This window comes from Castor canadensis, chromosome 3, assembly GCF_047511655.1.
Source record: "Castor canadensis chromosome 3, mCasCan1.hap1v2, whole genome shotgun sequence".
Classification (NCBI taxonomy): Eukaryota; Metazoa; Chordata; class Mammalia; order Rodentia; family Castoridae; genus Castor; species Castor canadensis.
The window spans coordinates 38,466,834-38,492,509 of NC_133388.1; the positions used below are offsets into that span (position 1 = coordinate 38,466,834).

General features: G+C 42.8%; 1 protein-coding gene and 1 pseudogene across 4 annotated transcripts in view; one reads left to right on the top strand and one right to left on the bottom strand.

Moving 5' to 3' along the window:
• Positions 1-15,283, top strand: part of Zfyve26 (zinc finger FYVE-type containing 26) — a 68,979-nt gene extending 53,696 nt beyond the window's left edge. For all 4 annotated transcript variants that reach the window (XM_074067710.1, XM_074067711.1, XM_074067712.1 and 1 more), the window contains 10 exons: positions 439-586; positions 843-1,052; positions 1,798-2,016; positions 6,431-6,628; positions 7,559-7,758; positions 8,580-8,721; positions 9,015-9,074; positions 9,825-10,007; positions 10,586-10,630; positions 13,168-15,283. In XM_074067710.1, the coding sequence (XP_073923811.1) occupies positions 439-586; positions 843-1,052; positions 1,798-2,016; positions 6,431-6,628; positions 7,559-7,758; positions 8,580-8,721; positions 9,015-9,074; positions 9,825-10,007; positions 10,586-10,630; positions 13,168-13,371 (1,609 nt within the window). In that variant the 3' untranslated portion in view covers positions 13,372-15,283. The remainder of the gene's footprint in view (positions 1-438; positions 587-842; positions 1,053-1,797; positions 2,017-6,430; positions 6,629-7,558; positions 7,759-8,579; positions 8,722-9,014; positions 9,075-9,824; positions 10,008-10,585; positions 10,631-13,167) is intronic.
• Positions 15,284-22,103: 6,820 nt separating this feature from the next.
• LOC109694525 (mitochondrial import receptor subunit TOM40 homolog pseudogene) lies at positions 22,104-24,794 on the bottom strand (annotated as a pseudogene).
• Between the last annotated feature and the right edge of the window lie 882 nt (positions 24,795-25,676).

Below are 25,676 nucleotides of genomic sequence, written 5' to 3' on the forward strand. Positions count from 1 at the left end.
TCAAAAGCAGTTTGAATGCCTCTTACAAGATGAGACAAAAGTGGAAGGAAGTAGCTTCCTTATTTCAGTCTTTTATATTAAAAGACAATAGATTCTACATCATTGTTCAGTTTGATAAATAAATACATGTATATTAAATAAAACTTTATCCTTATTTAATTTTATCTTTAGAACTGCCTGCTGTTACATCCATTTTATAGATGTATAAATTGAGGCAGAGAAAAGTTAAGTAGTTGCCACAGGTTGCAGAGCTACTAAGCAACAGGAGCTGGGGCTCAGAGTCTGACTCCAGAGTCTTCACTCAGAGTGTCTATGCTGTAAACCTCTCAGTTCTCTTGATCACATTTCACTTTGAAAATGAAATAGAAAACCTTCAAGCAACAACCATTCTTAGCAAGACTGTACAGTCTCCTTGCTGTGCCCTTTTCCTTCCTGTAGTTACATCAGCAAGGTAGACGTACTGAATATTTTAGTTGCTGCTGCCTATCGCCACGTGCCATCTCTGGATCAGATCTTACAGCCAACTGCAGTAACCAGGCTAAGGAACCAGCTGCTGGAAGCTGAATACTACCAACTGGGTGTTGAGGTGAGGCAAGACAAAGTTTACTTCTACCCCCACAGTAATGAATGGCCTTTGCTTAATGTTATAAACAGGTGCTGTCACCTCTTGGTTGTCCTGACCATGGGAAGGTATCCAGGGCAAGATCAGTTAGTCAGTGTGGGAATAACAGTGAGTGGGGAGGAAGGAAGTAGTTGGCTGCAAGGAGATGGAATAGGTCTTGAGGAAACTCTCAGGCGTGGATGTAGGCATTTGTCACCAAAAGGAGCAATTTTTCCTCCAGGTTTCCACAAAGACTGGGCTTGATTCCACTGGGGCATGGCACGCTTGGGGCATGGCCTGCCTCAAAGCTGGGAACCTCACTGCTGCACGGGAGAAGTTCAGTCGCTGTCTGAAGCCCCCTTTTGACCTCAATCAGCTGAGTCATGGCTCCAGGCTGGTCCAGGATGTGGTTGAGTACTTGGAGTCCACAGCAAGGCCCCTTGTTTCCTTGGTAAGAACAAAGCAGCAGAGTGCCTGGCTCTGGGAGGAGGCTAGGAACAGTAAGGACTAGGGAAAAAGATCAGCTTAAATTCAGCTCACAATGCCAGTCCTGAGGCCGCCAGTTTGATACTTTGATTTTTCTCCATAGCATATAGTTAAATAAGTAGCTGTAAATGGTTAGATAAGTGATATAAAGTCCAATTTTTTAAAGGAAACTACAGAAAACTTTTTAAAAAATGAAAATCACATATAATCCCATACCCAAACTAATTAGTATTCATACATTTTTTTGGAGACATGGTCTCACTATGTAGCCTAGGTTGGTCTTGAACACAAGATCCTCCTATCTCAGTTTCCCAAGTGCTAGGGTTATATGCATGTATCACCATGCTCTGCTAAGTGTTAAGATTTTGATAAGAGCCGGGCATAGGGATACATAGCTATAAGGACAGCTACTTGGAGGCTATGACAGGAGAATCTCTTGAACACGTTAGTTCAAGACCAGCGTGGGCAACACTGTGAGACTCTCTCAAAGAAACAATTGGGTAAGTGTTCTGGGTTATGTTTTTTAATGAAATCCGAGTTGTACCATAATATAAAACACAAAATTTTGTATTCTCCCTGTTTTTCTACTCTTAAAATTGGAGTTTGAGCATTTTTTTCCACTTTGTTAAATATCCTTTGAAAGCACTATTTCCAATGGCTGAAACTTACTGGATTTCATTTTTCTCTTGCACTATCTCCATTCCTGTCAGCAAGATGATGATTACTTTGCCACCTTGAGAGAACTGGAAGCAACCCTTCGAACCCAGAGCCTTTCCCTAGAAGTGATTCCTGAAGGGAAGACCATGAACAACACCTACTACCAAGAATGCCTCTTTTACCTGCATAACTATAGCACTAACCTGGCCATCATCAGCTTCTACATGAGGCACAGCTGCCTGCGTGAAGCCCTGCTGCACCTCCTCAATAAGGTGAGACATATGGCATAGCCTGCAAAGGGCAAGGGCCACCTCTCCTCCCTCACTTGGTCCCAAGCTATGAGAGCATTTCTGCCAGAATCAGGTCAAAGTGGAAGACTTTCTGCACAATCATTGTCCAGTGAGTGTGCGACAAGTCTTAACTCAGATCCCAAATCACCCTCCTGACTAGCAATGGCAAATTTCATCCCTTCTCCCAGAACATACAAGATGAGATGTTTAATATGAGTCTGTGTGGCCTTATCTGCCTCCCACCTCACCTGGGAAGGTGTCCACTCAGAGTTGTTACCGCAAGGGCTATGGCTTAGGTCCTGTGCACATGATGAAAGGGAGCATGTTCTCCTTGTTTTGTTCTCATTTCCCCTGCCCGCCTCCCAGTGGAGGCCAGGGCACCACCGATAAGCAATCAAGACTCCATTTCACCATGGCGCCTGGAATTCCTTTTTTATCTGAACATTCCATAATTACCTTCTGAGAAATTAACCGTTATTTACCAAATTTCATACAAAACTAAAGTTCAAAGTAAGTGTTTGTTAGGAAAAACACTGCTCACAAAGAAAGCTCACAAGAAAAGTCTCAAGTCCAAGAGCAAAGTTTAATAGCAGGCTCGAACTCCCAGGCTGGCCGGGGAAAGATGGCGCAGCCCAGACCCTGGGCAAGGTGTGGCTTTTATAGAAGGGGGAGGTTAGGAAGTTAGCGCATGCGTAGTAGTCTCTGGTAGGGGTGGGGCTGTCCTTGGGAGTTTCTCAAGTGAGATCTGAGGATAAAATGGCCACCGATTTACATATGGCAACATTATTGTTCTGTCAGTGTTAATATCATTTGCCACCCTAAATCAACACAGCAGCCAATGAAAGTTTGCACATAGAAATATCTTCTAGAATGACTCTTAAGGGAAATCAACAGTTCACAGCATTGTGGTAATCAGACCCCTCAGGACAGTGAAAGGAAAATGGTTTCACCACAACTTGACTACTACTGTGTCTTAGCTATTAACCAGATCTCAAGAACCACATAGAAGTCATATTATTTGGAATTTAATTGCTAATCTTTTCTATTTTCTTCCATCTCCAAATGAGTTTAGAAGGAAAGATGCTTCTTGCAAGCACAAATTGAGAGTTGAAATCGTGCAGCCCTGTTTCCTTGGACAATTGCAGTCCAGAAAATTAAGCTGCTTACCTCATTATCTTGGTAGAAGCTGACGACAGCATTGTCCCTGCTTTATGGTTGTCAGTACTAAGAGGGAAGCCTTCTTTTTATCTCCTATAATCAGTTACTCTTGAACTAAAATATCTTTCCTTTATTCTCAAGTAAGTAGGGTTACAGAAAAATACACAGTGAAAAAGACATCTGAGTGCCTACGTTTGAAAGGTGTTCTGTTTCTAGCCTTTTCTCTTTCTGATTTGTCTCTTTGCCCACACTGCCTGCAGAATAAGCTTCCCAAAACCTAAGCACACTAATGTTATTCCTCTCCCTAAAAGGCCTCTAGTGAGTCCCCAGGATGAAGTCCAACTTCCTTAGCATGCTGTAGGACCCCCCCCCAGGATCCAGCACCCATATTTCTCCAATTTACTTTCACTACAAATTCTATCTGTACCCTTCATCGCATACTCATCAAATTACTTAAGTTTTCCCGATTGTACCATGTAGCATCTTATCTTCAAGAGTCTTCATGCTCTGTTTCCTTGATCCAGAATGCCTTGTCTCCTTGTTTTCTTGGAACGCTTCTGTTTATCCTTGCAGAATCTCTTGTTAAGCACTCACAGAATAGCATAAGCAGCACTAGTTAGTCACCTCTCCTACTGCACCACCTTTGTACCTATTACTGCATTTACCCCACTTTGACTTGTTTCAAATGAGTCTTCCCATCTGAACCAAGAAGGCCTACACTTTATCTATATATTCAGGCAGCTGGCCCAGTATCAGTTATGGATGAATGAATGGATGGATAAATGAATAAAATGGATATTTTTAGGTGCTCTTCTGAGGATTTCCACCTTTCCTGCAAAGCTGGTGCCCCTGCTTAAACATTTAATTTAATTAAGGTCTGGGTTTCTTGGTTAGGAACAGCCAGAATCAGGAAAGAAACCTTAACTCTCATCCACTATGATGTCAAAGCCCAGATCCTGTCTATGTTCTAAGCATCTCATCCCAGCATGTTACCCTGCCACACATTTATAGCCATCCTTTACTCTCTCCATTAATCACTCCTAACCTAAAGTCTCCATGTCAAAATGATTTCTCTTTTCTATGACTATGGAAAGGGGGACTTTATGACTCAAGATCTCTGAACCACAGATAGCTTCAGAAGTGAGGAGATTAATGTATATGTTTACTTTCCAGGGGAGTCAGTGTGTAATGTTTATCAGTTCATAAATTCAACAAATATTTATTGAATAGCTAAGGACTGTTCTAGGCACTAGGAACAGAACAGTGAAAAAATAGGCAAAATTACCTATCTGTCTCATAAACCTACTTGGAGGGGTAGGAACATGGCTCAAGTGATAGAGCACCTGCCTACCAAGTGCAAAGCCCTGAGTTCAAGCCCCAGTGCCACTAAAAAAAGAAAAAACCGTACTCGGTAATAGGTAGAGAGACAATAGACACGGTAAATAAAATAGGTAATGTAGATCATGGCAATAAAATAAAAATAAAGGTGCACACCTGTAATACCAGCACTCAGGAGACTAAGGCAGGAGAATCTCAAGTTTGAGGCCAGCTTGAACTAAAAAAAAAAAAAACAACAGGAGGAAGAAGGGGCAAGTCATGCAATTTTAGAAAGGGTCCCCACGGGAGATGTCATCTGAATAAAGAGCTGAAGGATGTGAGGAGTGAGTCATACAGACATTTGGAGGAAGTACAGAACAAGTAGAGGAAGTAACAAATACAAAGGTCAGGGTGGCTGAATCTGGGAGAACTGGGGACAGGGGAGTAACAAATGACAGCAGAAAGAGTAATAAATGATAGCTAAATCATGTTGGCCCTTGTAGACTTTCACAGTGCTAAATGTAGGACCTGGGCTTTGTGATGAATGAGAAGGAAAATCACTGGAAGGTGACAAACAGAAGAGTAATGTCATCTGACATACATTTGAACAGAATCACTCTGGTTCATTTGTTATCATTACACAAAAAAGGCAGAAGTAGAAGATGGTAGACCATAGAGGAGGCTGTTACAATAATCCAAGCAAATGGTGATGATGGCTTAGGTCAGTGTGGCACAGTGGAGGTATAAAGAAATGTCCACTTCTGTGTGTATTTTGATGGTGGAGCTGATAAAACTTGCTGATGAATCTGATGTTGGAGTTTCAGGGAAAAGATGATTTTAAGGTTTTTGATCTGAGCAACTAGAAGAATAGTACTACATCTGAGAAATGGAAGACTGGAAGAAGCAGATTTCAGAGAACAATCAAGAATCAGTTTTTGGTGTGTTAGATACCCAGGAGGACATTTGAGGAGACAATTGGATATCCAGTTGGATATTCAGGTCTGGAATTTAGGATGAAGAAGCTAGAGATAGAAATTTAAGCATGATCAGCACATGGACAGTACTACATGCCATGAGATGGGATAAAATCATATAGGGTATGTATAGCATAGAGTATATATAGAAACAGTACATATAAATAGTACATGATATACACTAAACAAATATAAATTATATATGAGAGTATATATAGAAAAAAGAACAGGTTCCCTCTAAACTCTGGGAAATTGGGAGGAATCAGCAAACAAAATTGAAAAGGAGCAGCCAGAGATATAGAAGAAAAACTAGAGAGCCTGGTGACCAAATAAAGAAAACTTCTCAATTAAAAATAAAAACATTAGAAAAAGAAAATTTTCAGGTGTAAGGAAGCCACTGTATTAAAAGCTACTGATGGGGTTGGAGGTGGAGCTCAGTGGCAGTGCTCACCTTACAATGCAAGAGATCCTGGGTTCCATCCCCAGCACTGCAGGGGGATAAAAAGGTGCGCTAGATTAGGTGGAAAAGGAAACCAAAAGTTAACTGTTGGAATTAACAACTTAGAGGTGCCTGGTGACACAAAGTGTGGTTTCAGTGCAAAAGCTAGGTTACAGTGAATTCCAGAGAAAAATCCCAGAAAAGAATGTGGAGGGGGGAGAAATGACCCAAGCCTTGTATGCATATATGAATAACAAAAAAAAAAAAAAAGAATGTGGAGATAGTGAGTGTAGATAACTCTATCAAGGTGCTTTTCTATAAATAGAAGGAGAGAAGTGAAACAGTTGCTAGAGTGGGATCCTCAGCAGTATCTCTGACATGGCAAAGCTTCCAAGGCATTGCCTTAAGAGGATGCTGCAGGGACATGAGTGGAAGGAGATTCAGAGTGGATCCCAGACTGCCAGAACCAAACTCCAAACTCCTGACTTCTTGCCTTGTCCTAAACCAGGACAGTCCTCCAGAAGTCTTCATAGAAGGCATTTTTCAGCCAAGCTATAAAAGTGGGAAGTTACACACATTAGAAAACTTGCTGGAATCCATCGATCCAACCTTGGAGAGCTGGGGAACATACCTGATTGCTGCCTGCCAGCATCTACAGAAGAAGAACTACTACCACATCCTGTACGAGCTGCAGCAATTTATGAAGGTAATAGCAGTCTCATACCCCTTTCCCCATCACTAATGCCCTTTCATTCAGGGGAGGCATGCAAGATGAGGGAGCGGGATTATCATTTGATTCCTGGCCTTGCTATTTGACCCTAGAGCAAATCCAGCTTGCTCTCTAGCATTGTTACATATTAGGATTTTTTCACCCTAACTTTAGAGGCAAACTTTAATCTTGTCCGTAATAGCATTCTTCAGAATTCAAAGACTATAAAGATAAAAATGGTACAGGATTCATAGGGAATGGTGGAAGCTCAATATCTTTAGAAAAAAGTGCATGAAGGGACAAGGAACACATTTCTCCTATTCTGTCTGAGGCTTGCCAATGGAGAAATTAAATTATTTCATGCTGGGTGCTGATGGTTCATGCCTGTAATCCTAGCTATTCAGGAGGCAGAGGTCAGTAGGATCACGGTTCAAAACCAACCTGGGCAAATAGTTCATAAGACCCTATCTTGAAAAAACCCTTCACGAAAAAGGGCTGGTGGAGTGGCTCAAGGTATAGGCCCTGAGTTCAAGCTCCAGCACTGTAAATAATAATAATAATAATAATATAATAATCATAATAATTTCATGCCAACTTAATTGTAAAGCCATTGTTAATGGAGAATCAGAAGTATCCCTTTTTTACATCACTTTGGTGGTGGAATAATGTCCAACCCAGGAGCTCAGCTAGTCAGTTCACATTAGAATATCTTGGGCCTGTGAGTTACTGGCACAAAATAGCAATTCAGCTGGTGATGGGAGTGAACACTGATACTTTGCAAGGAAGAAGAGCAGGAGATAAAGATGGGACATCAGCAGGGGCCAGATCACGAAGATCTGCTTCATAAGTAGATCGGAATTCTCATCCCACTCCTCCTTCCAACATCCCTCATCTCTTTTGCCCTGAGTATTCACTTTGCTCTTCTAGGACCAAGTCCGGGCTGCCATGACCTGTATTCGGTTCTTCAGTCACAAAGCAAAGTCATATACGGAGCTAGGAGAGAAGCTCTCTTGGCTACTTAAGGCAAAGGACCACCTGAAGATCTACCTCCAAGAAACATCCCGCAGTTCTGGAAGGAAGAAAACCACCTTCTTCCGAAAGAAGATGACTACGGCTGATGTATCCAGGTAGCGCAAAGCCCAGGGCATAATTAACAAGGGGCAGGAAGGCTGGGACTTTGGTCTTTGATGATGAAGCTGCTCTTGCCCATTCCCTGAGTCCTTAAAAAACACATCTAAAAGGCATTGTCCCTGGACGACAGTGTGCGATACAAGCCTGGGAAGCTATAGAGAAGCTTACACAGGAAGAGAAGAATAGAGGGAGGCTGGGGTCACATGGTATAATCAGCACTTCTTACAGCAGCCAAAAAGGTCCCATATGATCTGGCTGTGGCCGATGTCTCTGTTTCTGCTCTTCTCTTTTGCCTTGCTAAGCATTGGTCATTGGCCTCCAGGCTTCCTCAACATACCTTTCTTTCTTTCTCTCTGCTTTTATGCTTACTGATCCCTCTGCTCGGAACACAATATCTAAAGTAAATATACTACCTCTACTACTTGTTGCTTCCATGAGTTTAATCACTGAATGTTTCCTGTGTTTGGTTACTCTTCCTTTCTCTTCTAGCCTAGAAATTATGACGGCAGTGCTCATGCCACCTTTGACCTCCATTGTTGTACCTGACACATAGGTGCTCAGCGAATGCTTACTGATCCAGTGACTGCACTTTGTCCAGTTCCATGGTGTACCTTAACTGTTGTGTATCTGTGCAGGGCACTAGGTCACCTGTTTTTGTCTTGTCATAACTGCTCAGAGGGTATTTCAGATATCTTTTCCCTTCACATCAGTTCTTCTTTCGACCACCATCTTCTTATGACTTCCCAGTCACCCAGCCCCAGGCACCTAACCCCAAAGCCTCTCATGAGGCTAGACCTTGCATGTCCTATCCCTATAGGCACATGAATACACTTCAGCTGCAGATGGAAGTGACCAGGTTCTTACATCGGTGTGAAAGTGCTGGGACCTCTCAAATTACCACTTTGCCTCTGCCAACCCTGTTTGGAAATAACCACATGAAAATGGAGGTTGCCTGTAAGGTATGTGCAGACTGCTCTCATCTTTCAGAACTCTTATGACAATTGTAATTGTCTGGTTATTGTTTCAGTTGTTTGTTTGATGGCTGCCTCCCACTGCAGTGTGAGCCACAAACAGCTGGGGATCAAGTCCATTTTGATCACTGTTCCATCCCTAGTGTCTGGCACTTAGTAAAGTCTCAACAGTTCAATTCAGTTCAATAATTGAATAAATGGGGGCCCTCATTCTTGATTAAGGAGCTGTTCTAGTAACTAGCATTTCTTTAAGCGTGTTTCCCTCTCCCTCTCATTTTCAGGTCATGCTAGGAGGGAAGAATGTAGAAGACGGTTTCGGCATTGCATTCCGCGTTCTGCAGGTATGACTAGGATTATTCAAGATTAAGTCCAAGGCAATCAGCACCTGACTACATTTCTGTGTGAGATTATTCTACAGTAAGCTTTATCCCAAGAAAAGCAGATCTGTATGTACATTAGAGATAAAATCGGGGAGGTTGCTGTTATTGAACCAGGTCAAATGCAAGACTCTAGGCCATTCCGCCGATAGCCTAGCAGTCAATCTGAAGCTGTCTCCCTGCAGAAGTCCACTCACCCTCACAGGGGAACGTGGCTGGAGGCAGCACCCTCTAGAGTTAGCCTAGACCATTGAAGGTATTTATCGGGCAGCTTTTAGCAAATGAATGTTTTGGCAGATCAGTCTGCGTCTAAAGAATAAGGCAGCTCTTACCAGAGAACCAAGTGTCCAGGGTGGCAAACACTAGCTTCCCACTCCATTTCCAAGGTAAAGGTGATGAGAGAGAGAGAGAATGAACTGATCTTGGGAGTTAGATTATAGCATTTTCAGAAAATGCTGCCAAAAGTGCTGTTTCAGTTATTAATGTTACAGTTTTTATGGATGCACCCTAAATGTCTGCTTGACTCCAAAGAGGAACTTCCTGCTTGCTTTTGGTTTGATTGTTATATTTTTGTTTTCTGTTCTGACTATAAGCAAATAGCTTATCTACGGCAAGCCTGGTAGGCACTTTTAAAATGTTGTTACCCTTCCCACTGTTAAGGTCCCCTGCTGTGTCCCCTCCTGTCTTAAGTCCATCATCCCATGTCTGTTCCAGGACTTCCAGCTAGATGCTGCTGCAACCTACTGCAGAGCTGCCCGGCAACTGGTAGAAAAGGAGAAATACAGTGAGATCCGACAACTGCTCAAATGTGTCAGTGAGTCAGGCATGGCAGCCAAAAGTGACGGGGACACCATCCTCCTCAACTGCCTAGAAGCCTTCAAGAGAATCCCACCCCAGGTCCACTCACTTTCATATGTCTCCAGTCCTCCATCTGTTTCAGTCTTTCCATCACCCTCTTTATTTTTCTGTTCCTTATAATGTGCCTGAAACTCTCAGCAACTTTTATCTTTCCTGACCCCTCTGCAACAGTTATCTCTAATTAACCCTTTTCCCTGTAAAGAAAACTCATACCCAGAAGGTATCTGTCAGCATTCCCTTGGCTAATATTTTGTGCACCTGGAAATGGCTGTGGACTTAGAGTTGAGCAGCTGTCTGTGATTCTAGTGATCACAGTGGGCCAGCAGATGGTCTTAAAGCATTTTGCCTATGAAATTGTGCCTCTGTAACTCCTTCATAGAGTGAATAGACTAAAGGCCAAGGACAGGGAGATGATCCTTCTCCCCAAATCCCCAAGCTTGGTGTTGCCATTAGCTTTCCTCTGTTGCTGTGCTAATAAGAGTTGAGTTTAAAAAGAAGAGTCAAACAGGCTTCCCCACTCTGGAGTCACAGTGGCTGGACTGAGATTGGATTGGGCCCTGGCTCACAGGCAGGGGCTCTTCTCCCGCTCACAACTGCTATGTCTTTGTTCTGCACAGGAGCTGGAAGGCCTGATCCAGGCGATACACAACGATGACAACAAGGTAAGAACTGTTTCCAGCCCCTAGCAGTGCTATGCAGCACCTGGGGTTTGCCTTGTCTCCTTTATCCTTTGCCCCCACAACAATTCCATGCAGTCTTATATCCCAGCTTCTTTGTTATTCAGAAGTGGGACTGGGAGTTGGATAGTTTGGAAGGGAATTAACAGGGAACAGGTGAGCCTTTGCCTGCTCAATTCTTTATCCCCCAAGACTTCTCTTAAGTCTCCATGTTATACTGAGGTCTCAGAGAGCCTTAGGAAATCCATCTTTATGTTGACTGAATGAGGTTCCTATAGTGGACAGGTATTTCTTTTTGCTATATTCAGGAGGGAAAAGGGCACAATAAGGAAAAAAACCTACCCAATCCTTTAGCTAACAATGTCCACTGGTTTTCTCATTCATCAGAATGGGCCTCTCACCTGGCCATTGACCTCTTCCCTGTTTTGGAAATGGGTGAAGCTTTGCCTCACCTTACTGCCCCCGTTTGTGACCACGTGCAGGAAGGCCCCCCAGGCCAGGAGACCCCTAAGAAGGCCAAACCAGACTGGGCTGCCCTGGCCTGGCCATCAACAGGGGAACGTTCTAGCAACTCAGTCCCTCACAATGAAAACTCATGTCAGGCAAACAGCCTCTTACACAACCACAGAGTTGCTCCCTATGCAGTATTGCTAATCCCTGAACAGAATTTGTAGGGCATTTTTCAGTCAGGATGTTAAGGAAAACATGTTAAGCATTTCCTCGTTATTTTCACAACATCCTAAAGAGATCCTTGAAAAGGATGAAATTCCAACATTCTGAAATATGGAGAATTGCTTTTCTAGCATCAGAACAAGAACCCAATTGCCAGGAAAGACACTCACATCCACTGAGCCCCAGTAAGCCTTCAGTAAGCCTCCTACTCAGTAAGACAGTGGTGTTGTCCCTGAGAAAAATGTGCACTACAATCTAGACAGTTGTGATTACTTTTTCAAGTTTTTTTTTTCATCTTAGCAATCGTTTTGATACATTTAAGTGATCTCAGGCCACAAGTCTTGCCAAAAACCACCTGATCCAGTTCTTATTCCAGGCTCTCTGGCAAAATGTCCTTTTCTTGGTAGGAATTTTGCCTGCCCACTTGTGATATTTCACATATGTAGACTTGACTGGAACTGGGAAGCGTGGGTGAGAGCTTACCCCCAAGGACAGCACCTACTTACCCAAACAACAGGAGCTGAGCACTTTAGTGAGCTCAGGACATGCCAGATATCTTCCAGTGGTAGATGACTATCCATAATTGAACTGAGGAAGGACAAATGACAAAGACAAAACAAGGTGAAGTATTATAGATGGAGCAAGAAGAGTCACTTTTACCTCCACTACTATTGCAGCAGAAAGGAAGCTGCCTGTTGGAGCTCTGTGGCAGATCCTGGGGTCCTTACTGCTCCCCTGCCCAGAGCCCTGGCTAACTAGAGAGGTGTTGGTGAGACTTGGGCCAGGGAGAGAAAGAGCTCTGGCCTCTACCAACCTGGAGATTCATGAGATGGAGAGTGAGGGGCATACACACACACCAAAATTGAGCTGCCTTGGATCCAAACAAGAATATTCAAGTCAGGCTGGGTGCTATGGTGTCTGCCTATAATTCCAGCATTTGGGAGGCTGGAGCAGGAGGATCATAAGTTCAAGGCCAGCCTGGCTGCATGGTGAAACTCTGTGTCAAAAAAAAAAAAATTTAATAAAACAAAGAAGAGTAGTCACACCAGGTCTAACTAAGGTTAGATCTTTCTTGAGGGAGTTCGATGGGGGAGATCATTTTTATTTTGTTGTTGTTAGAGAGAGGGTCTCACTGTGTAGCCCTGGTTGGCCTTGAGCTCATGATCCTCCTGCTTTAGCCTCCCAAGTGCTAGGATTACAGATGTGCATCCCCACACTCAGCTGGGGTTAGACCTTAATTAGAGCTTTTCCCATTGTGTATATCCATTTTTGTCCCCAAATGCCCTGTTAAAGGATTTTAAAATCAGCAGGTTAAAAACAGAAAAATAGAGATGGGGAATCTAAGAATCCATTGTAGGGACAAGGTATGGTGGTTGCTCATCTGTTCACATATCCATTCATGTACTGCATATTTATTGAATACTTGACTACATGGTAGGCCCAGGGACCTTATGAACCCTCAGGAACTTATAATCTAGTAAGAGAGACAGACACCCATCAAATAATCAGTAAGTAACTATAAAAATCACAACCTGTGGGTGCTGACAGTGATGGCTCTGATACCAGGAAGAAGCTGGACAGCCTGAGAGGGGTAGTAAGAGGTCAACTCTACCTGCCTAGCTTTGTTTTTATTCTTAGCATACCTATAATACCTTTTATGCTATAAAATAACACCATGTAATAGCTTAATGTCCAGAATATTTAAAGAGTTGTTACAATCCAGTGAAAGGCAATATCCTGGCTATTAAGTTGATAAAAGTGCCATCTCTTTGCCTTCGTCCTTTGATGCAGCGCTGCATGTTTGTTAGTTGTCCATCAGTGATTGGTTCCTTCCCACTGTCTCTTGCCAGGTTCAGGCCTACCTGACATGTTGCAAATTACGTTCTGCCTACCTGATTGCTGTGAAGCAAGAACACTCACGGGCCACTGCCCTTGTCCAGCAGGTACAGCAGGCTGCCAAGAGCAGCGGGGATGCAGTAGTGCAAGACATCTGTGCCCAGTGGCTTCTGACAAGCCACCTTCGTGGTGCCCATGGCTCAGGCTCCAGGAAGTGACCCTGAACAGCAGGGCCAGGATTGTACAGCCTGAGAACTATGGTGACAGGAATGATGCCCTACACCTCTTTCCTTCTGTAGAGAAGGACTTCTCTGGCTCTGTCCCAGATTGGAAAGAGCTGGATTGGCCCCTACTTGCCTGCTTGGGCAAGAACAGGACCTTTCACACAAGTGCCATGTTTCTGTAAAATTGTGGAATCTGTGTGTGTGTCTGGAGATAGTCAGTTCTTTCTACCTCAGAGCAAGTGAGTGTGTGTGTGCACATTTGTGCACTTGTGTGCATGCTCCTGCACAGTCATGTTTATGCCTAAGCATTTTTGGAACAAATGAGACTCTTCTCCACTGAAAAGAGGCACTTTACTTTCGACTTCTGCCAATCTGAAAACCTTCCCCGCATTTTGGTTCTGAAGCCAGGTCATCCTATTGGTACACAGTCCTCTTTAGGTGGTGATGTTTAAGTAGCTCTTCTTAACAGGGCTTTACCAGAATTATAGAACAACACCAAAAGGATTGCTTTTCCCTTTCCAAAATTCAGAGGTGGCTTTGGGGCAAACGCTACCTGTGGAATAAAATGACTTTTTGGATGACTCCTCTTTCAAACACAAGGAGTTAATAAGAGTCTTTGGAAGGTGGCCCAGATACAGGGGTGTTCAGGTGCTGGCATTTGAAAGCTCTGCTGCAGTATGGGCTGGGAGGCTGACAGGGGCAGGAGGGGCCTCAACACATTCATCCAGAGGGGAGGGAAAGGCAGGCCTGCCCAAGCATGGATGCAGGACAAAGGCTCACAAGCATGAGCCAGCTTTTGTGAATATCCCTACTCAAAGTTCATTGGTGAGGGACCATGGCTCCCTCTTTCAGAGTCTGGGGAGGGAAATGGTAGATGGGATCTTAGGACTGAATGGCTAAACTTTACCTATTTGAGTTCTAGTCCTGTTTGTTCCTCTTGAATTGATTAAGAAACCACTTTCCCTACCCTCTTACTTCCCTTCAGTCTCTTCTGGACCACAGGGTGGGTATGCAAACACGTGGGTCATTGATATATCAGTGTGCTTCTTCCCTATCTTAAGAGGGAATCGGGTTCGTTTCAGAGTTAAGCCTGTGGACAGAGTCTGGACAGGAATGAGAAAAAGGGGACAATGAATAGGTCACATACAGTCAGGGATACACCACCAACTGGATGAAGCACTTCTTTAATATATTTGTCTTCCCACCTGACATGTGACAATGTTTGAGGGAGTGTCTGTCATATTCCATGACTTAGATTTGCAAATGAGGGGCCTAAAGAAAAGCTCTGTAGTCCCGAGTCTCCCACCAGCCAGAGTGCAGCCTGTTGATCCCACATTTGATGCTGAGTCAAATAGGAATTAGAAGCTCTAGTCAGTATCTTTGGTGCTTAGAAACCCTGTGGATTTCCCTCTGAACCAAAATTTTAATAGTAAAACAAGCAGCTGTTTGTGGACATCTGTCAGATTCAAAGTTTTGGTCCTAGTGGGGAAGGAAAAGGCTGTAAGGAAAATACTGGATCCCAGTAGGGTAAAATTTGACAAGTGACTTTTTCTTCCTTGAGTCACAGAATGCACGGATTCCTAGGAAGCATCATTGCCTGGCATCTGCTCACCCTTCCGAATCTGCCCTTTTTGCACTGAACAAAAGCACTTTATACATAGGGGCTGCAGATCTTGCAGTCCTTAGTTTGAGATGTTAAGACCAGATTTTCCTGACTTTTTCCACTAACTAGTTGAACTATCAAATAGGTATTCATTGACCAAACTGACATAAGATGAGGCTAAAAGCCTTTAGCATCACACTATGGCCTCCAGCAAAGCAAAAGTAACACAAAAACAACTGTACATGTTGAGGAGTTAATGTTACTGCTATAAGCAAGTCACAATAAAGTGTCTGTCTGACTATTTTCTTGGCTTCCTGACTTCTTTGTGCTGTCTCGGTGGTACCCCTCCCTTTTTCCTTGTTTTATGTGGAAAGACAAGATGAATGGGAAAGATCAGGCCTTCAAATTTCTCTAAACAATTTCCGTAGTGACTCTGGTTAGGGTTTGCCTCAAGTTTCCTATGTGTTAAAACTATTAGAATACTTCTACCACTGAAAACTATTTTGTTTTAATTTTTTTTTGAAGTATTGATAGTTAAGTTTAATCATGAACATATAGAACATATTAAGTGTTTTCCAATCTTTATAGATGATTAAAAAATGGAGACCCAAGATGGAAAAAACATCCTAAGCAACAGGAAGGAGCAAAGCAGCTTAAGTTTTTCATTCATTGGACTAGCAATTGAGCCAGGCGCGATCGGCTCACACCTGTAATCCTAGCTACTCAGGAGGACTGTGGTTCAAAGCCAGCCCAGGCAAATAGTTTGTGAGACCCTATCTCAAAAAACCCATCACAAAAATAGAGCTGGTGGAGTGGCTTAAGGTGGAGGCCCTGAGTTCAAGCCCTAGTACCGCAATAAATAAAAAAATAGAATAGAATAGCAGTTGAGCTGGTGGAGTGGCACCTGCCTAGCAAGCATGAAGCTATAAGTTCAAACCCCAGTATACCAAAAAAAAAAGCAATTGAGCTTGTTCATAAATTTTTGCCAAAATGTCCTTGAAAGTACCAATTATTTCTTCTGTAGAAGGTATAATTTTGAATATTATCTGTGAAACTTCCAGAAGCATTCTCTGTCAAGTCATCTTGCACACAGCATTTGTGAATACTCTATGAGAATATTCAGAAGATGTTTGGCATGTGACTCATTAGTTCCAGCCCAGTTGAATGCCAAACTGAATGACACGTCTGGCTATTACACTGAAAAAAGATGGATTAAACCTTTACATAAGTACAAAAGAAAAATGAAAAGTCCCTCCCAGCCCAAGCCACCAATATTACTGATTTCTAGAACTACTTTATGCATAAATAACCACTAATGAGTAAGGTATTCTATGGTTATGATAATGTCGTAATAATTTAACCAGTCTCTTTTTTTTTTGGTGGGCCTGGGTTTTGAACTCAGAGCTTTGCTTGCAAAGCAGGCACTCTACCACTTGAGCTACTCCTCCAGTCCATCTTACTCTGGTTATTTTGGACATGGAGTCGCATGAGCTATTTCCAGGACTGGTCTTGAACCATAATCCGCCTGACCTCAGCCTCCCAAGCTGAGCCAGAGGCACACAGCTAACTAGTCTCTATCAATGGGCATTTTAAGTTATTGCTGCAGTGAATTCTCCAGAATGCTGGGTCGGAGGATTATTTATCACCTTCCAAAAAAGTCACAGCAATTACCATCACCAGTGTACAGAATGCTGTTTCCCCATACTCTTACCCTAGTACTTAGCAAACTTTATAGATCTTTGCCAGTCTGGTAGGAAAGAAATGGTACTCTGAAACTTTTTTACAGCTATTTGTACTTTTTTAAATGCTATATGTGATCCCCAGCATCACCAAAAAAAAAAAGTGAATAAGCTCTGTATGTATTTTTAATATGAATCAAATAGTGAATTTTTGAAAGAAGTTGTAGGATCTTTGAGGAAAACAGAACTCAAGCTGAGCTTAAAACTGTTTGCTTGCCACCCTCTCAGGGCACATACCTGCAGTATCATACTTGAGCTGTGAGCAATAGCATCACTGCATTGTCTCTTTTCCTCAGAAACATAATCTCCAATTTCTCATTTAAAAAAAAACACTGTAACAACAAACAATGTTGATGAAAATAGGACTGAAAACCATCTGATAGGGACATGGCACAAAGATATGTCACAACAGAGAGAATTGGAACACTGGACCTAAATGTAGGATAGCTGAGCACTATGTTTAGAAGCCTGAGATGCACAGTTACCAGATGTCTTTGCTGGAGCTTAAGCAAAGTAGATCAAAGGCTATAAGATTCTTTTAATACCCAGGCAACTAAATGTCAATAGTCAGAATAACCCTCAAGAAATGGCCTCCTCTTGGTCTTCATCCCCATTTACACTGTGAAAATGTTGAAACTGCCTGTTCTTCTACAAGAAGTTCAACATCTGGTTACTGAATGGTTTCTTTTGTGACATGCTCTCCTCCCTAGTTCTTCATATTGTTTCTGCTTGGAACCCTTCCTTCACCACCCCACCACCCCACTCTTCAGACTACCGTTGTCAAAGCTCTTCCTCCAAGCCCATTCTGAGCACCATTTCTATGACTTGCTTCTCTGGCTATATTCTCTAGGCACCCCTCTCCAAGGTTCTAGCCATTCCCTCTGAGCACACTAGATTCCCCAATACCATAGTTTCAGCAGTCATTTTCACTGGCTTGGTACTAAGCCAAGTTTATCGCCCTCCACTCATGACTTCAAAATGTCTGTGGCAGACTTCAGATGTCACATTCAGCATGATAGTATCCCACAGCAGACAAATTTTCTGTCTGTGCCTCACTTTTTTTTTTTTTTTATGGGACTGAGTTTTGAACTCAGCTTCTCACTCACAAAGCAGGTACTCTGCTGCTTGAGCCACACCTTCACACCTTGAGCCCCTGGCACCTGGATAGTTTATCAATTTTTAAAAAGCATAATATTTTTACATCTTACTTGGAAATTAAAAATTAGTAATCTCAGCACTGTCAGTTGCCACCCAATAGCCATTTCCTACTCTCTTCCTTTTGCGACTTTGATTTATCTACTAATTCTTAACCCTGCCTATATTTTAAAATACATTTCCACAAAAATTCATATTTAATTGGTCTAGGAAAGTGTTTTTGAAAGTTCCCGAGGTGGTTCTGGTTTGCTGCTGTAAACCACTGGTCCAAGACAACTGTAGTGATCACATTTCCCTTGCGAGAGGCTGCTTATAGAAGAGACAGGTGACTCAGTCATGGTCAGTAGGATGTGGGAGGAGTTGCTGGTAGCATCTAGAAAAGGTTTCCTCTTTGATTAAGAAGTGAGGCACACAAAAAATAATAAAGTACCTTGGAATAAATTTAACAAAGGAAACCAAATACCTTTTCAATGAAAACTATAAACCACTGAAGAGAGAAATCAAAGAAGACATCGGAAGATGGAAAGATCTCATATGCTCATGGATTGTTAGACTCACCATAGTAAAAATGGCCATACTACCAAAAGCAATCTACATGTTCAATGCAATCCCTATCAAAATTCCAATGACATTGTTCACAAAATAGAAAAATCAATCCTAAAATACATGTGGAAACACAAAAGACCTCAAATAGCCAAAGCAACTCTGAGCAAAAAGCCCAATGCTAGAGGTATCACAATACCTGACTTCAAACTACACTATAGAGCCATAACAATAAAAACAACATGGTATTGACACAAAAACAAGAAGACCAATGGACAATAGAAGATCCAGACATAAACCTAACAGCTACAGCCAACTGATCTTCAACAAAGGGGCCCAAAATACATGATGGAGAAAAGACAGCATCTTTCAACAAATGTTGCTGAGAAAACTGGATATCTACATGTAGAAGATTGAAACTAGATCCCTGCCTCTCACCCTGTACCAAAGTCAACTCAAAGTGGATCAAACACCATAATATAAGGCCTGAAACTTTGAAACAACTACAAGAAGTAGTAGGATAAACAATGGAATAGATAAGCATAGGGAATGACTTCCTAAGCAGAACTCAAAATGTTCAACATCTAAGAGAAAGAATGAACAAATGGGACTGCATCAAACTGAAAAGGTTCTGCATAGCAAAAGAAACAGTCACCAGACTCAAAAGACAGCCCACAGAATGGGAGAAAATCTTTTCTAGCTATTCATCCAATAAATGACTAATATCCAGAATCTACAGGGAGCTCAAAAAACTCAGCCCCCAAAGAATCAACACCCTGAGAAGAAATGAGCACATGAATTGAACAGAGAATTCTCAAAGAGGTACAAATGGCCAGTGAATACATGCAGAAGTGTTCAACTTCCCTGCTATAAAAGAGATGCAAATTAAAACTACACTAAGATTTCATCTCACCCCAGTTAGAATGGCCATATTCAAGGGCAGTAACAACAAACGCTAGCGAGGATGTGGTGAAATAGGAGCCCTTATACACTGTTGTGGGAATGCAAATTAGTACAACCTGTATGGAAAGCATTGTAGAGATTCCTCAAAAACTAAAGATACTACTGCCATATGATCCAGTGATACTACTTCTGGGCATCTACCCAAAGGAACTTAAGTCAGGATACAACAGATATACCTGTACACCAATGTCCATCACAGTACTAGTCACAATCGCCAAGCTTTGGAAACAACCCAGGTGCCCTACAACTGATGAATGGGTCAAGAAAATGTGGTATATACATACAATGGAGTTTTACTTGGCTATAAGGACTAATGACATGTGGTTTGAAGGTAAATGGATGCAACTGGAGGATATCATGTTAAGTGAAGTAAGTCAGGCTCAGAAACACGGAGACCACGTGTTTTCTCTCATATGTGGAAGGTAAATCCAAAAGACAAACATATACACACAAACAAACATGATCATATGCAAACTCATATGTAGAACATGTTTATAACAGTGGAACTATTCTATAGAACTCCGGGAAAGGAAAAGAGAATGATAGAGCACCAACAATGTTGTAAAACATAACATCTGTGTAGGTAAAGAATATAAGGCTAGGTACTGAAAGCAATTGAAAAATGGGGGTTGGGGAATAAAAGAGTAAGGGAGAGTAATGGAAGGTGTTGAATGGACCAAAGTAAAGTAGACTCACAGCAGGGACACACTAAGAAACCCCTTGGAATACTGACTTAAATATTAATAACAGACCAGACTGTAAAATAAACTGTTTGGGGTGGTATTTGTGGGAGTGGGGAGGGTAAATGAAGGAGATTAAGTGAGGGTGTGTGGTGGATGAACTTCATATACTTATGCAATTGCTTTAAGTGGGGTGGAGAGGAAGTACAGAGGGAGAGGTAGTGAGGGTAATCTAACCAATGTACAATATAAGCCTTTTTGGAGTTGTCACAATGAATCCCCCTATACAATAAATATATCCTAATAAAAAATTAAAAGAAAAAAAAAGAAGTGAGGCACGTGCTGGGTGCCAGTGACTCACACCTGGAGTCTCTACTCCCATTTCCTGCATGGGGAGCAGGAAATGTTTTTCCCTTTTTTCCCATTTCTCCCCACTGTGATCCTGTTATACTAAATTTCTTTCTTAATAAACTTTACTATTATTTTTACTAAATTCTTTGCATCTTGCTTGAATTCATCCTTTGCCAGATGCAAGAACCAAGGTATTTTTTCCAATAACACCTAGATTAGGAGATACCAAAGATGCCCTACCACACTGTTAGAGGAGACTAAGGGAGGAGGGAAAGAAGAAGAGAATGATAGAGTGAATATTACTGAAATGTATTGCATCTGTGCAGGAACAAGACACAAAGAAACTCCTTGAAAATTGTTAAACAATACAGGTGGGGAGAGAGGTAAGGAAGAGTCAGAGGGAGTTACCCTGACTAACATACAATATATTTCTAAGTAAACTACTAAGGCAAAACCCCACTGAACAATGAATAGATAAACGATGAAGGACAGGAACGTAAAACAGGTCATGTTAAGGGAGGGATATTAGTTGGAGGGGAAAAGTAAATGAAGAAGGTAAAGGAAGGTTGATAAATTTTCTGCACATGTAAGAATGTGAAACACTGAAACCTGTCAAAGTCATTTTAAGGGGAGGGAGAATCATGGAGGGGATGAACCAGATTGTGGCACATTGTGCACACATATGGAAATGTCACAAAACCCCCTGTACAATTATGATATACTAATGAAAAAATGTTTTAAAAAGATACCCCACCACCACCAAATAAAAACTGTTCTAACTCTGGACAAGTGAGCAACAACCTCCTCCCCCAACAGAACAAAAAGGCTTTGGCCAGAGGGCAATGATCAGGGACTCCAGCCCCTGGTACACCTGCCAGCATAGAGGCTGGAGAGGGCCAGGAGCCTGGCCCATGATTTAAAAAAAAAAAAGAAAAGCAGGAAAAGTGGAATTACAGGATAGAATTCACCATTTCCTCCACTTATACCAACAGATGTAAAACCATCTTTTTATTTTTTAGCAATATTTAGGTAAGCTTTCTAATTTTGATGAAGTGATAGTTACACATAGTATCACAGCACCTCGTTTAATTTGCAGTGACCTAATCACTAACAAGTTTGAGCCCCGTTACTGAGATATAGATGAATGTGCATTTCTCCTGCAAATACCCTTTTTGTATCTTTTGCAAAGTTCTTTTGGGTTCTGTATCTTCTTACTGAGAGTTAGAAGTTCTTTCTTTTTTCCATGTATATAGTTTTTTCTTTTTTCTGTAAAATGTCCCAGTTCTTGCATAACTTATAAACATTATTTATACCTAGCGATAGAAGAGAAAGTGGAAGGGGCAGACTGGTGATGGGTTGCTGCTCCCGCTGCCCTTCCAAAGAGCTCAGTAGGGGCCCTTTTGCATGTGGGGTCGTCCTCCAATCGAGAGAACCCACACACACACAACCCCACCCATTCCAGACTTCATTCCTTGACCCCAGGTCCACTAGGTCCACTGCCCTTGGCATTCACAATCCTGAAATGTCCCTCGGTTCCAGGATCCCCTCCTCACCTGCCTCCTTTCTGTTGTCTTCAACCTGCAAGGAAGGGAAGACAAAAGGGAAAGGGACTTGGGTCTCCCTTCTAGCAGGGGAGAGGGAGGTGGAGTCTGTAAGTGGGGTGGGGACCAGATGGCTCACCCAATTCTGAGGTCAAAGCCACTCTGGTACTAGTTCTTGCAGTGATTTAGTAAGACCAGTTTCATGGATGGGGGTGCCAGCCATCCAGTTGCTATCCACAGAGCCTTTGAAAAGGAGGTTGGCCTTGGATAGGTCCAGCTGGCACCCAAGGGAGACACTAGTGTCCTGCATCTTTGGGCTGGACCCAACCTCCATGCCCACCTTCAGCTGGTCACTGACTTTGTGGTAGTAGGTCACACATGTGCCCTTCTGGCCCAGCGCAACCACTGCCAACCAGCCATTCAGTGCCATTCTCCCTGGTCCACAGGTGGCAAACCAGCTCTCCACACAGGGACAGACACCACATGATACTCTAGAGGTAGTGGGCCATGAGGATTCCTGAACTCACCTTGACACCTGCATTCCCCAGGGTGACAATCACTGTAATGTTAGAATCTTTGTACTCCTTGTCCACCTGCCAGTTCACAAACTCGATTGCTGGGTCTGTCTTGGACCTGAGGCCAGTTCACAAACTCGATTGCTGGGTCTATCTTGGACCTGAGGCCAGGACCAGCTGGTGAATGACATGGGCACTGAGGCTACTGTTGTCCACGTTGCCCACCAGCACAGGGAACAGCTCTGTGGCATTCACCTGATTTGGACCCATGAAGGTGACAGCGAAGTGGTAGTTGGATGCCCCAGCTGTGCTGAGGACTTCTGTGTGGTTCACCTGGAAATGATGACTCAACCCTTTGTTGACCGTGAGTTTGACACCACCACCACCCCCCATTTGAATGGGAAACAGCTCCTTGCACTTTTGGTGACACTTCTCAAACGTGGCTAGGTCAGGCAGACAGACTCAGGCCCCATGGTCAGCTGTGCCTGTGGCGCTGGCCGTGGCAGCCCCAGGAGTCATTTCCTTTCCCAACCTGTACCAGCACCCAGGCTTCCCTGGAGCAGTGGCAGCGTGAAGCATGCCAGTGTGGGCAGGGGCTAGTGGCTGCACATTCAGTTCAAGGAGCCTGCTCTAGACCTGGACTCTGCTCTCACCCGTGTCCTATCTAATCTGCATCAGCTGCCATGGGACACCACTCAGACTCCCGTTTCAGAAGAAGCACTCATTGCCCCACATGCTGGGAATGTAACTGACTAACAGCTCTCACCTAGGTCTCTCTCTCCAACTTGCCTTCACCAAAAAAGAGCTGTTTCACAAGGTCATTTCCCCTCTCCAGAAGCTGCCCATCCAGTGACAGTTCACTGTGGAGGTATAAAGGCCAGTCTCCTTTCCTGAATTCTTGGCAACTGCACTCCAGGGCTCCTGTGGGATAGGATCATCTAAACCATTATTGTGAACACATCACAGTTCAACTTCATCTCTGCACAATCCTTCCAGCACTCTCCCTAGGTTCTGACCTGAAGAGTACTCCCAATAAACTTTGTGTGCAAATGCCCAGTTCAAAGTTTGCTTCTCAGGATGACATCATTATAAAAATGTTCGCCAATATTGCTTGGTCTTTAACTGTGGAGTTAAACTTTTGGTGTGATTTTGGATGTGTCCCTTTTTCCCACATGCTTTTCATGTTACGTAAGAAGGACTTCAGGAAGATAGAAGACACAACACACTTGTGTTCGTTGTGGATGTCAAGGCCAACAAGCATCAGATCAAACAGGCAGCGAAGAAGCTCTATGACATTGATGTGGCCAAGGTCAATATACTGATCAGGCCTGATGGAGAGAAGAAGGCATCTGTTCGACTGGCTCCTGATTATGATGCTTTGGATGTTGCCAACAAAATTGGAATCATCTAAACTGAGTCCAGCTGCCTAATTCTAAATATACATTTTTTTCACCATAAAAACAAAACAAACAAACAAAAGAAGGCCTTCAGGGCTACAGGCATAACTCAAGTGGCAGAACTTCTGGGCTCTAAATTCAAACCCCAGCACCAGGTTGAGTAGTCTAAGACACTAGTCCAGAAAAGTCCAAGTTTTTGTGTCACCTGAACAAAGAACTGGATAGAGACACAGATTAAAAACAGTAGCAAAACTTTATTGAAAGAAATGGAAAGAAATAGTAAGGGAGTTGGGGGAAAATCACTGCCAGAGAAGCAATGGTCCCCTCCCAGATGGCATGGAAGCATTTATCTCGTTTAAAAACCAATTTATAAGTTAAAAGGTGGTAAAAATCTGGGCAGTCTTTAGGGAGGGGCTAAGGTGACAGGCAGGTTTACTTAACATAGCCTTATCACAACAAGGGGTATTTTGTGCTTATGCTAATTTTTGGCCTTTGATTGTATGCATGAGATGTGACCAATATACAAGATGTCCTGAGTAAGAGGACTTGGCCTGGGGATTCAAACTGGAGACAGGTTTTTTTTTTTTAACTGGCCTGGGGTTCAAATTGGAGGTAGGCCTTTTTTAACAAACAAAGCAGGCCCAAACATGACATGCCTGGGTTTGAACTCAGGGTCTCAAGCTTGCTAGGTAGGCTTTCTATTACTTGAGCCAGTCCTCCAGCCCTGCTAGATGCTATCTTGCAAAGATATTTACAACTGCCACGGTATTTACAACTTAGAGGGACTTTATTGCCCAGGGTCATGCTAGGAATGTCTGTTTAAGAGAAGAATAGTCTCTGCTAAGTTATTTTTCATGTTTGTACCTGACTCAAGAGGACATCCAGAACGTCACTGATGCCCTGTAAAAACTGGTGTCTCCATTCTTGCATGGCCTTGACCTTGTTTCCCCCTCATCTTTCTTCCCTTCATTCTTTTTTTTTTTCTTCTTTTATTATTCATATGTGCATACAAGGCTTGGTTCATTTCTCCCCCCTGCACCCACCCCCTCCCTTACCACCCACTCCACCCCCTCCCGCTCCCACCACCTCAATACCCAGCAGAAACTATTTTGCCCTTATCTCTAATTTTGTTGTAGAGAGAGTATAAGCAATAATAGGAAGGAACAAGGGGTTTTGCTGGTTGAGATAAGGATAGCTATACAGGGCATTGACTCACATTGATTTCCTGTGCATGGGTGTTACCTTCTAGGTTAATTCTTTTTGATCTAACCTTTTCTCTAGTTCCTGGTCCCCTTTTCCTATTGGCCTCAGTTGCTTTAAGGTATCTGCTTTAGTTTCTCTGCATTAAGGGCAACAAATGCTAGCTAGTTTTTTAGGTGTCTTACCTATCCTCACCCCTCCCTTGTGTACTCTCGCTTTTATCATGTGCTTATAGTCCAATCCCCTTGTTGTGTTTGCCCTTGATCTAATGTCCACATATGAGGGAGAACATACGATTTTTGGTCTTTTGGGCCAGGCTAACCTCACTCAGAATGATGTTCTCCAATTCCATCCATTTACCAGCAAATGATAACATTTCATTCTTCTTCATGGCTGCATAAAATTCCATTGTGTATAGATACCACATTTTCTTAATCCATTCGTCAGTGCTGGGGCATCTTGGCTGTTTCCATAACTTGGCTATTGTGAATAGTGCCGCAATAAACATGGATGTGCAGGTGCCTCTGGAGTAACAGTCTTTTGGGTATATCCCCAAGAGTGGTATTGCTGGATCAAATGGTAGATCGATGTCCAGCTTTTTAAGTAGCCTCC